General features: G+C 36.4%; 1 protein-coding gene across 1 annotated transcript in view; it reads right to left on the reverse strand.

Moving 5' to 3' along the window:
- The window catches only part of LOC109375201 (membrane-associated guanylate kinase, WW and PDZ domain-containing protein 2-like), a gene marked incomplete at its 3' end in the record, with an annotated part of 606,766 nt that overhangs the window by 136,918 nt on the left and 456,156 nt on the right, over window positions 1–13,692 (reverse strand). Inside the window, exon 3 of the mRNA XM_019630437.1 lies at window positions 9,253–9,372. Within this exon, the coding sequence (XP_019485982.1) occupies window positions 9,253–9,372 (120 nt within the window). The remainder of the gene's footprint in view (window positions 1–9,252; window positions 9,373–13,692) is intronic.

A 13,692-nucleotide genomic window follows, 5' to 3' on the forward strand; every position in this document is an offset into this window, starting at 1 on the left:
TATTGGGGAGACGGAAGCATGAGTAGGAAAAGATCTTTAGACAAAAAGAATAGGCATGATGATTCTGAGCTGCGAGGGAACATGGTGCACGTCAAGAACTGGGGGCAGGTGACCAGAATACATTGATTGGCAGGGAGAGCGCTGGGAGAGGCGAAGCTCCAGAGGTAGACTCCAACCAGAGCCTGAGTGGCTCTGAAGATCATGGCAAGGATTTTGGTCTCCTCCGTTATTGTTGGTTTTTTTTTGATTGATTAATTTATGGATTGTTTCTTATCCTCATACCGAATGCCATTATCCTACACATACACCATAGACAAATATTCTAATGTACCGAATGAAGATTCATTCATTAAACTAATATTTTCTGAGCACCTTTGATGTGTCCACAACACTCTAGGAATTGGGAAAATAGTAATGAACCAAATAGATTTAAATCTGTTATGGAGCTCACATTTATAATAAGGAAGACAGAGAAACAGTGACGTAAGTGAGTAAAACATAAGATGGTTAGATGTTAAGTGTAAGGAGAAAAACAGAGAATGGGAGCAGGTAGTATACAAAACATAACTTTGGGTTGGAATATATTCTTGCTGGTGTTAATTATTGTTTTGTATGCATACATTTAAATTAATGTAGATGGCATTGTGTTGTAGATCTATTTAGTTCCTTTTAAAATTTTTATTATTTCATTTATCCCTTTTAAAATTTATTTTTAATTACAGTTGACATACAGCATCATATTAGTTTCAGGTGTACAACACAGCGAGTTAACATTTATTTATCTTACAAAGTAATCACCACAAAATGTCATTGTATATCTGTCATTGTATATCATTATTACAATGTTATTGACTCTTTCTTATGCTGTACATTACAACCATGTGGCTTATTTTATAATTGGAATTGTGCACTTAATCCCCTTCCCCTTTTCCACCCATTACCCACCATTCTCCTCTCTCATAACTATCAATTTGTTCTCTATATCCATGAGTTTATTTTTTTCTATTTAGAACCATGTTTTTAAGATCGATTCATGTTATTAGGAGTACATGTAATCTGTTGCTTCTGTTGCATTATATTCCACGTGTACTCATCACAGTTCATGTACCTATGCTCTCAATAATGAAAAAGCATTCCTTATTCTCAAGAGCAAATCTAAACCATGGATCCAGGAATTTTGTATGTGGGTGTGTATGTGTGTGGGGAGAGTGACAGTGGAAAAGAAGTGGGTCTTGCTTTTTGTTCTGCAAAAATAATTCTGGATGCAATATGATAATTGGAGTGGACAGAGGTCAGACTGTATGTACGTAAGCTATTAAGTAGACTTATTGCAGCAATCCAGGAAGAAATAATGCCTCTTAGACTGGGTTGATGTAATGGTGAAATTGAGGAGAAATGGAAAGATTCAAATGATATTTAGAAAGTAATGTTGATTGACCTTAGAGATAAAATGGATATGGAGGTGAGAGAGAAGAATAATCCTACAATTACTATGATGAAGACTACAAGGGAGCACAGAGCACAAAGCAGGCTGAAGTCTGTCTGGAGAAAAATAGACTTCGCCAGCAGACACTGGAGGAGAGCAGAGGGAAATCTGAGCAGAAAGCCTTGTTGTGTGCATGACTATAACATTTCAGGGCAATTTCAAGGAAATTTGTTTGCTGGGGAGGAATTAGTCAAATGGAGAGGAAGGAGGCTGCCAGGAATGACAGACTATGTCACATAGTCCATGACATAAAAAGAATTTATTGGAGAAGTTGCTGGAAGCTATTTGAGCAGAGAAGTAACATGGTTAGATTTGGGTATTATATTACTCCAGCACCAAGAGAGAAAAGCAAGTAAGGACACTTGGTGGAATATAAGCAATGGGAGAGACATTGGCAGTAGATCAAAGGGGGCACATTAAGGAGGTGTTATTTAGGGGTTGGAAAGACCTGATGATTACTCAAATGTTCTGGGGAAACAAGGCTAACACCTCGGTTTTTGCATTGGGCAATCATGTTAGTAGCTATGATATTTACTGATGCTGGGATTGCAGGAGGGAAAGAAGTTCTGAGGAGATGCTGTGCTCAATTTAGGAGTTTAGTTTATGTGTTTTTAAAGGACAGTACAGATAGGCTGTCTATAGTTTCAGACCCATGAATCAGGTTTGAGTTGGGGATACAGATTTGAGAGTAGGCCAGTTGATTGGTACATGTGCAGACTGAGAAGAAAAAGAACTAAGACCAATCAAATTTGTGAGGCCAGGCAGAGTAATACGTGTAGGCAAAGGTAGGTGAGACAGATGGTCAAAGAGAATAAGAGGAAAGGAGAACCAGGAACAGGGGTGAAGAGAGAAGTAAAGAGAAAAAAGACAATTCCATATACATACATATATATATAATGTCAGCACTATTTTCTCTTCAATGTTTTTCATTGTGTGCTAGTTTTTAAATGTTTCCTAAAACACTGTTTGTGCAAACATTCTCTAAAATGTTACTCTGGTTTACCTCTGGCTTCTCTTTTACATTCAAAATCAATTTATCTTTGCATGTGATGGCCTACTTTTGACCAAAAAAATCAAGGTTTATAGTGTTTCGATTTTATGGCATCGATAAAGTTTTAAAATATAGTTAAAATGACTGCTCTATAAAATTTCCCCTTCTCTTGCAGTTTTCATGCCATTGTATTCTGCTTAACATACCCTTGCCATAATTTCCTTTACATTTTCTGCTTCCTTTGCTTCTGCTTTTCACAGGTGAGGCGTGATCGAACAATATGGTGAATGTTTAAATTATAAAAAAATATTACAGTAAAAGACACATTGCCATTAATACCCCTCAAAATATTACCCCTCCCTTCAAATACACTTATCCCATCGCTCTTGCCACTCTCTGAAGCAGTTCTGGAATTCCTCTTTCATGAGTGTCTTTAGTTGTGCTGTCATGGCTGCCTCAATATCCTGAATGGATTCAAAACATTTACCTTTCAAGGTCATTTTGACTTTGGGGAAGAGCCAGAAGTTGCATGGTGTCAGATCTAGTGAATAAGGTGGATGAGGACACACCATAATGTTTTTGTTTGACAGAAGTTGCTGTACCAGAAGCGATGTGTGACACGAAGCCTTTCCCATTGTGATAACAAAATACAGTGAATGCTGCTGCCGAGTGCCATGCAATGGAAAGACAGGGGTCTTCATACAGGAAGTGGCACATCAAACCTTAGTAACAGTGTGTGACAAGTTTCAACTTATTTGGTGCAGTCAGTAGGGTGTGAGCTATGGTTGAGAGAAGGTGTGTTTTAAAGTGTGCCATAAATCATGGATCACGAAAAATGCATTAATATGAAATGGGCAAACCATTTCATCCTCCATCATTACAATGCTCCGTGTCACACATCGCTTCTAGTATATGGCAATTTCTGTCAAATAAAAACATTACGGTGTGTTCTCATCCACCTTATTCACTGGATCTGGCACCATGAGACTTCTGGCTCTTCCCCAAAGTCAAAATGACCATGAAAGGTGAATGTTTTGAATCTATTCAGGACATCAAAGCAGCCACGACAGTGCAATTAAAGACACTCACGAAAGAGGGTTTCCAGAGCTGCTTCAGAAAGTGGTAAGAATGATGAAATAAGTGTGTTTGAAGTAAGGGGGAGTATTTTGAGGTGGGTTAATGGCAATGTGTCTTTTAGTGTAATAAATTTTTCTAAATGTAAACATTCACTGTATTGTTTGATCACATCTCGTATATAGGTTTTTTATATCAAAAACATTTTTTTACCTTTCTAATTTAAAATTTTTATTCCCTTCCACACCCTTTACACATATTTATAATTGTAGCACAATTTTTCCAAGGTCAGGCAAGCCCATGGATACTAATGAAATTATTATTTACAATAATAACCCAAACTGCTTTTTGAACATACTTCCTATGAGGACCTTCATCCTTTGTCTACAATCTCTGCCTGTAATACTGGGGGTGGACAGGACATTATTGTTTACCTACCCAGCATTTTAACCCTTTCTGCCTGTTCAAGAAATCCACCATTATGTGAGCATTGTGGTTAAAAGCATCCTACCTCCCACTGCAGAGATGTGAAAAAGAAATCACCCTAAACTCTGGCAGCCAGATGACAAATTCTCAGTCAAACAGATACTTGGTGAAAATTGGAACCTGAAGTGATTGACCTAAAGAAGCACGGAGAACTAAGAATATTACCTAATATCCAGTGTCAGCGCCCAGTGGTGGGGTTCAGTTTCCAGGGATAGCAGTGTTAGTAGTTGCCAGAAGTCAGAGATACTCAACAGAGTTCTGTTGTATTAAACTTCCTTTGTGTGAAAACTGCACCAGATATTCCATCTCATTAGTAGTCAAACAGATCCTTGATGATTAGTGACATTTAGCATTTTTTCATATACCTTTTGACCACCTGTATGTTTTCTTTGGAGAAATATCTATTTAAGTCCATAACCCATTTTCTAATTAAGTTATTAGGGTTGTTTTCTCTCTCTCTTAAGTTACAGAAGATTTTATATATTTTGAAAATGAACCCTTGTTTTTTTTGTCCAATAGCTATTTATTGATTACTATGTGCCAGCTACTATGGATTCTAGGGCTATAGGTGTAAATAAGAAACTCTCCCTCAATCAAAAGGCTTAAAGTTCATTTGTAAAGACTTACAAACAAATGGTTACAATAGAAGATAAATCAATAAGCCTCAGCCTTCCTTCATTTTCTGTCTTCCAGAAATACTTATTGCTCACTATATTTAAAATTATTTTTTCCTTTTACCTCCCTCACCATTTCTCCCACCACCCCACAACCACCAATCTGTCCTCTGTATGTATGAGATTATGATTTTGTTGTTATTTATTTTCTTCTGTTTTAGATTCTACATATAGGAGATATGATATGGTAATTGTCTTTCTCTGTCTGACTTATCTCACTTCGCATATTGCACTTGAGGGCCATCATGTTGTTGAAAATGGAAGGATTTTTTTCTTTTTTATGGCTGAATAGTATTTCATTGTACTACACATACCACAATTTCTTTATCAATTCATCCATCAAGTGACACTTAGATTGTTTCTATATTTTGGCTATTTTAAAGAATGCTGTAATGAACATGGGGAGGTAAATATCTTTATAAGATAGTGTATTCATTTTCTTTGGAAAAATACCCAGAAGTAGATTTTCTGAATCATATGGTAGTTCTATTTTTATTTCTTTGGGAAACGACATACTGTTTTTCATATTGCCTGCACTAATTTACATTTCCACCAACAGTGCACAAGGGTTACCTTTTCCCCACATTCTCACCAACACTTGTTATTTGTTGTCTTTTTAATAATATTCATGCTAACAGGTGTGAGGTAATATGACATTGTAGTTTTGATTTGTGCTTCCTGATGATTAATGGTGTTGAGAATCTTTTCATGTACCTGTTAGCCATTTGTATTTTTTTGGGGGGGGAGGAGGAGAATGCCTATTCAGAGCTTCTGCCCATTTTTTAATCAGGTTGTTTGTGGTTTTGCTATCAAGTTGACTTTCTAGATATTACCCCTTATCAGATATATGATTTACAAATATTTCCTTCCATTCAGTAGGTTGCCTCTTCACCCTGTTGATGGCTTCCTTTGTTGTGCAGAACCTTTTTAGTTGACGAAGTCCAACTTGTTCTTGTTGCTTGGGCTTTCTTGTAGTATCATATCCATGACATCATTGCCAAGATCCATGTCATAAAGACTTCCTCCATGTTTTCTTCTAATAGTTTTATGGTTACAGGTCTTATGTTTAACTTTTTAGTCTATTTTGAGTTGACTTTTGTATATGGTATAAGGTAGTGGTCCAATTTCATAATTTGCATGTTGATATAGTTTTCCCAGAACCATTTTTTGAAGAAACTGTCCTTTGGCCATTGTATATTCTTGATGCCCTTGTCAAATAGCAGTTGACTGTATGCTTGTAGATGTATTTCTACAACCTCTATTTAGTTCCATTGGTCTATATGTCTGTCTTTATGCCAGTACATGCTCTTTGATTATTATAGCTTTGTAACATATTTTGAAATCAGGAAGTGCAATGCCTCCAGCTTTGTTCTTTCTTAGGATTGGTTTGGCTATTTGTGGTTCCACAGGAGTTATAATTTTTTTTTTAATTTTTATAAAAAATACTATTGGGATTTTGATAGGGATTGCATGGAATCTGCAGATCACTTTGGGTAGTATGGATGTTTTAACAATATTAAATCTTCCAGCTCATGAACATGGAATATCTTTTCATTTGTTCATGACTTCTTAAACTTTCATTAGTGTTTTGTAGTTTTCAGTATACAAGTCTTTCACTTCCTTAGTTAAGTTTATTCCTAAATATTTTATTCCTTTTGGTGCTATTGTAAAATGAAGTTATTTTTCTAATTTCCTTTTCAGATAACTTGTTGTTAGTGTATAAAACAACTGATATGTGTGTGTTGATTTAGTATCTTGCAAATTTACTGAGTCAATTTATTAGTTCTCATCGTTTTTTATGGAGACTTTAGAGAATTCTACATATACGAACATGTTGTCTCCAAAGAAGAACAATTTTACTCCTCCCTTTCCAACTTGGATACATAACCTTTTGATTTCTTAGGGTCAACATAGATATCAGTTTACTGGGTTTCCCAAACTGCAGGGGACACAAATTAAGACCCTCTCTTGAGCTGGGGTAAAGGAGCAATTACTCATCATCCTTCCACTTCACTGGAAGTGAAATCATAGCACAACATTACCAAATCAATCCATTTTATAAACCATTTCTCCTCAATTCACAAACTCTTACTCTTCCATGCCAGCTCCCTGTCACTTACTATTTTGGGATCCAGTTACTTTAGGATCCAGAAATGCCAGTCATCCAGTTATGTAAAGCAAAAATATGCCTTACATTGNTCTGTAACCTTAATGCTTAGAGTAACTCAATAACTTCTTAATTTCTTTAGTGGATTTACAGAAATTAGAGATGAATTTTCTAGTATGGCTGAGGGCTCTAAAGAGTACTGAGAAGGTATAAGAATGTTCTAGTAAAGATGAGGGAAGGGAGCAATGGTCCAAACACTGCAGAAGAGAGAACATATAACATAGACAGACCCTGATTTTCTTAAAGAAAACGTATGAGATATTGATATTATGAAAGTGTGACAAATACAAAAGCTCTCAGGTCTTTCTTTGTCCAGTTGATTGTTACTATTTATATTCTGAAAGCACCAAGAGGAAAAAAGACATTCCCTAGGTTTCCTTGACAAATAATACATTGTGAGCCTTGAGTCTAGAGCTCATGATCAATTCTGAAGAAATGGCAGTGATTTTTATTAGAATGTCAATTCTACTGGTTCCTCAGCTGTAATTGTAGGAAAATGTGAAGATCCTAAGATCTGAGAATGCACCCTAGGTGTCTGACCAGATAGCTACGTGATCTGAGAAAAGAGCTTCTTATTTATGCAGTACACAATGTATTTGTAAACAATGGTATTGATTTTCCACAGCCATAAATGCAAATCAGCCTTATTATTTAATAATCAGCTCTAGGCACACAGGGGCAATTAACCAGTTGGCACCAAAGCCAACTAAACTGTCAACAATGCAAATTTATCTAAGCAGGCTTCAGGAAAACTCACTCTGGCTCAAAAAATTGGTTATGTTTGTATGGTTTCAGGAAATTTCCCTAAAAATTCAACTGAACATTTAAGCAAGGCTTTATTTTTAAATATTGATACTAAATTTCATGACATCTAGTTTATTATGAGAATACTAGAATTTAACATGAATGTTTGGTTTATTTATTTATTTATTTTTTTACTTTCTATAAAGTTAACACGGTCTTTATTTTTAAAAACAAAGTAAAGGTCATATTGTTAATTATACTACTCTTGGAATGCTCCTGTTTGTTTAGCCAGGTTCTTTACTGCATAAATATGATATTTAAATAAGGTAATTAGGTACAATACATTATTATTGGCAGACATGAAAACTAATGAATACCACTAAATAATGTAGCTAAATATTATGAATGCCACTAAATAAAGCCCAAAGAAAAATACACTACAAAATTTATTGTTTACTTACTCTGACACCTTTCACATAATTATTTTCTATGATTTATACAGATACTTATTTTTCATATGTAATTGAAGGCAGCTTATATGATTAACACAGCTTCTTTATTTAAAATATTTTCAATCAGTCTCCACTATCATTCATTTTTGACAATACAAAAAAAAATAAGACTCATGTATAAAACCATTTTTTTTGCCTGGGCATTTTGGCCTATTTCCTGTAAATGTGGCAATAAACAAGTAGATGTCTCAACCATAACATAGGCCTATGTCTCAGCCTAAATTTCCTTAGAAGTGCACAGTAAGAGAAGAGATTTTAATACTTCTCACAAATTAAAAATACTGAGTTCTTAAATAACTCAGTTTACCCATATAACTGTGAAGATAGAATGAAAATATTACACGTTACTGTTTTTTGTCATAGTATTTTAAAATCTCATTACATGTACACAAATATATAATTTCATTACATATATAACTTTATTAGACATAAACATGTAGATTTTACTTAAACATATAAATGTGATCATATCAACATGTTTTTTATTTGTGTTTTCCAATGCTATCATTCTCCTTTTACAGCTAAGACTACTGAGGTTCAGAGTTACTAACTGGGTTACCTAATATTTATGGTGGGTAAGTAATAAGGCGGCCAGTGCTCTTTCCAGGGAAACCCACTTCCCACATTCAAGCTTTTAGTTTCATCTGCTGTTCATGTTAGACTCGAGTACACGAGGAGACTTGCTATTGTGCTAGAGCTTTGGAGTTCACTCACAGATCATATTTTCCTATTCTATCCTTTTGCCTGGGCGGCAAGTGAAGGCCATCGAAGTAACTGAAGAAAACCAGACAGAGATAATGACAGCACTGGAACTCAAGCCCTATGATCTTTTGGATGCTACCTAGAGATGAAGATTATCTAGAAGATCACAGCGTAGCCTCAGGAGGCAACCACAAGGGTACTTCAGTGGGTATACGCATACACATTCCTCTGGGCATCTTAACAGTAGCATTAATCCAGATGTATTTCAACGTTTCTTTAGGAAATAGTGTTTTTAAAATGACCCTATTAGAGCTCTCAAACCCCAAACCGTAGCACATTGGTGCCCTAATGCATTTCAACCAAAGAAGAAAATGTGATGCAACAAGGAACAGATTTGGCAGTAGAGCTGCACTTACCTTCATAAGTCCCACTTTCTAGGAGAGCACCACTTTTCTCCAATTCCATGAAATCTTCAACAGTGATGAAAATATAGTCCACTCCAGGGACCTCACCCTCCTTATGTGGCCTTGTGGTGCCTGAATAAAGAAAATTAAAAACAAAAGAAAGACTCTGATTTGTTGTTGAACTCTAGAAATACCATCATACTTCTGAATATTCAATTATACTTGATTGTATATCCTGCTAGTTGGCAGTTTGCGTTTGTCCTTCTGTTTGTTAATAGAAAAGAGTGGGGGTAAAGATTAAGATAAATATACAAAGCATTTTTCTTCTTCAAGCTTGTAAAGAGTTCATTGCCATGGAATGTGGCTGCATAGATTTTTCTGTGAAAAATGTAGACCATTCTGCTCTTTTTGAAGAGGTGGTTTGAATATTGGGCCAGGCATTTGCTAGCTCAGGAATTTACATATCTCATACCCATGAATGAACCTCTATTGTTCTACAGACTGCTTTGCTATGACATAAAATACAATGGAAAATAGAAATGTTAGCAAAATGTCTATTTATTTATATATTTTCATGATCTGCTCCTTTAAAAGAGGTGGAACTGTTGGTTTTCATTTGTTAATTTTGCACCAAATCATAACTTATATTTGATGTACAGGACCCCCAAATCATTACAATTCTTAAAATTACATTAATAACTGGAATTGAGTAATGATTATAATTGAGTTAATATTATAATGCTCATAATATAATTTCATTCCTTTCTTTTTCCTTTATTCCTTTCTTTCTTCCTTTCTTCCTTCCTTCCTCCCTTCTTCCTTCCTACCCTCCCTCCCTTCCCTTATTATTTCCCTAAATTCTCACTGAATTGAGAGGTGACACACTCCAGAGGCTACTGTGTAGACCCACCAGTCCACCCTTAGAGTGGATGGGGCTTCTATGGCCAGGGTCACAGGAACATCAGCCTGTGGCTCAGTACAGCTCTGCTGCAGAACTCAGCCTTCCAGACCTGCTGTCCAGCTTGTGAGGTGGGAACCAAAACAGAGACAGAATAAAGGCTGTGTATTTGTTTGCTGGTACACTTGCTTCTCTAAACATTCCCAAAGTTTCCTCATTTTTTTTTTCTATGCCACCTACATAAGGCATTTTGCATGGTCAGATTGCAATTTATGTAATATATACATGTAAGTAGTATGCAGAAATAGACAGAGGGCAAATATACAAGCAAAGTAATAGTACATTGGCAGGCATCTTCATATTGAAAATCTCCTCCATATTTTCTATATNCAATAAAACCTTTAAAAAGAAAAGAAAAAAAAAAGTTGTTCCTGTTACTTTCAGCTACAACTGAACAAAACCATACAGAACTAACAGTAAACTAATTCATGTTGTACGTTAGGTAAGAGCAAAGAAGTCCTTTCACTTTCCTTGACTTAAGTATTTAAGTTAAAATTTACATGCTAATATTAAATTAATTAATTAACTAATTAATTAATTGGTTAATTCTTTCTAGTCTCTATTGGGAGAAGGAAGGGACCTAGAAATAGGCATTTGCATTTCCAAATGGGACCAAAGTCCCAAGCCAAAAGAAAATTCTATCAATTTTAATGCACAATAACACTTCCAGTCTTAGTGCCTTACATAGGCGCAAAGAGCATGCAAAAATTGCATACTCTCTGGCAATGGCTCTGAACACAAATTGAATCACTTACCGAAAAAAAAAGGCATTATAAGATCTCAAAGGAGTGTAAAACTTCACCAAGTGTGTTGTTTCCTCTACTGGTAAAATAAACATTGAGTGAGCTTCATGTGTAAATGTTTAGTGTTCCTAAAATGAATACCCAGATGCATGGCTTAGAATCTTCCACAACAGGAATATTGCCAGAAGAGAGAAAAAGAAGCAAGTATCAAAAGAAAAATAATGTTTCAGTCTGGATATAAGATAATAGCTGGACCCTTTGAACTGCAAACTCCAAAATCTACTGTTGTTACAGGAGTTGTAGATTTTTTCTCTTGTAATAGAGTATAAGGAAAAGGGGAAAAATGAAATTTTATTTCATTTTGCCATCCTGGAATGACAATCTTAATATCAATGCGAGCATTGATCTGCCGTTCAAGAAATATTATTTACCTTTCAGTGGGTAGAAACTTGGAATTATAGAAGAACAGTTTTTCTCAAGACTATTTATAGAACCAATAATGATTGTTTTCCTTGGACTGAGTATCTCTTTTATTACCCAATGCCATCTTGATTAGGAATAGAAATTCACAATTTCAATAACAAATGTGTCAAGGTCATGCTTTAAAAAGCTGATGTTGATTTTAGTTATTAAAAATCAAATGAATTTATGTAAAATTTGTTGTCTCTCTTCTCTCATGCTTAGCTTATTTTCCTAGAAAATTATTTGTACTTAATCCTTCAAATATATTTTTATGGGAATTTCTGTGCTACATCAGGAAGGACAGCACTCTTTTATGTATAGATGTGAGACAACTTGAATTTGATGGTCCTTGTGATAAAATTGTTTAGGAAACCAGGTGTGCTGTTTGCAGTCAGCTCAGCTCCATATATATTATATTAGGGCCCATGACTAGGAGAAGCCACAGCATGAAGGTAAAAGTGAAAGTGAGTGCCATATTTTCACCATAGTCTGTCAGATGCCCCAAATAACTTGCTGGTCTTGATTTGGCCCTCTTGAAAGTAGGGGCAATGTTACAATTAAGCTTTTATCCATTTAAAGGCAACATTTAACTCTAGGACCAGTAGCTACTTCAATACATAGAAAAATTGCTTTGTTCAATGTAAAAGCACAACAACATAATATGGTAGCAGATATTAGAACAGAAGTGGTGCTCTGGAACACGACTGTGGATGATCTCAGCAGATGAATTAAATGAAATGAGAGTCCAGACACAATTCAGGGGACATGGGTTTAGTTAATGATGGCCTTCCAAACACAGGTTGAGGCAGGCAACTGGTGGGGGTGGTCAATGAAACCATGAATGTACCTAACATTCCAGACTACCAGGAGAAATAGGTCAGGCTGGAGTCACTGATTTACAGCCCTGGGTAAGTCAGCACTTAGGACAGCTCCCAAAGACACTGCTTTCCTTCCATGTACTTAACCTTGAGATAACCAGACCTGATCATTTAATTCTACCTCTTGGTCCCTCACTTATACCTGCATGTGACCTTAACCCCAAAGGAATTATCGTCATTCATCCAAAGAGCTCTGCAGTCTGTGTTTCGCATGAAGCATCATCACCTTCAGTCCTTTCATGAAAGTTCAGAGTGTTCATGTTACCTGAGGTTATGGCAGGTTTGCCATTGGGCCTTGTTCTAATAATGTAATATGCACTTAATTGACAATAAAAAGGTGAGAAAGAGATCATCCAAGTTATGGAAAAGACTCACTTGACCAACACCTGATGGTCCCTCAGAGCCAAGTCCCCTGGGCCACTTATATGCCAGGCCATTCAACAGCTGTTGTATAGGAAACTGAAATGGGGTGCTTAGGCTGGGTGAGGGGCTGGTGATGCAGAAAAAGGCTTTAAGAATCTGCTAAAATTCTGCCTAGGACAATGGGGCATAACTGTGGGTGGTAACTCAAGCCCATTAATTCCTTCCTCACAGCCTCTACTAAGCAACAGAATTGCTCTTTTTGGAGAAAGGACTTTGATCCAATTTCTAAGGAGGACAACTGCAGTTCAGGACAGTTCATCTCATTTCTAATCAAAGGGCAAATACTATTTTAGCTACATCAATTCACCAAGATTAAAATTAGAGTTATTTATAATGAGAGAAAAATGTAAACATATGAGAAATGCTTAAAAGAATACATTCTTGGGGCTTGCCGAGTGGCTCAGTTGGTTAAGAGTTGGCTTGGGAGTGCAAGCTCTGAGCAGCAGGGCCGCCAGTTTGGTTATCACATGGGCCAGTAAAGCTGTGCCTTCTACAGCTAAGATGGTGAACAACAGCTCAACCGGGAGCTGGGCTGCTGTGAGTGGCCAGCAGCCAGCATGAGCAGCCGATGATAACTGCTGTAATCCACCATGAGCAGCCATCCAATGGCCAGTGAGCAACTGCCTCTCCCGGGAAGAGTGCAATGATGATACCAACATGGGCCAGTAAAGCAGCATCCCCTACAACTAGACTGAAGAATCAAAAGACAGCAACTTGTCTGTTCCCCTTCCCTGATTCCCCAACACTGTTCCCCTCCCCCAATTCCCCAGTAAAATCTTAAAAAGAATACATTTTTCTTCATAACTACTTTTCAGGTGGGTGTTTCCTGTTCTGAAAATGAAAGTGGGGGCGATGTACAGAAACACTACCAGAATGGTTTTCTCGGTGATGACCAGCTTAACAAGACATTTTACAGATGACTGCCTCGACCCTCGCTAACAAAAAATGAACAAGTTCCCAGTCCCTGATAAGAAATACTTCAAGTTGG

The sequence above is a fragment of the Hipposideros armiger genome, unplaced genomic scaffold (assembly GCF_001890085.2).
Source record: "Hipposideros armiger isolate ML-2016 unplaced genomic scaffold, ASM189008v1 scaffold_911, whole genome shotgun sequence".
NCBI lineage: Eukaryota > Metazoa > Chordata > Mammalia > Chiroptera > Hipposideridae > Hipposideros > Hipposideros armiger.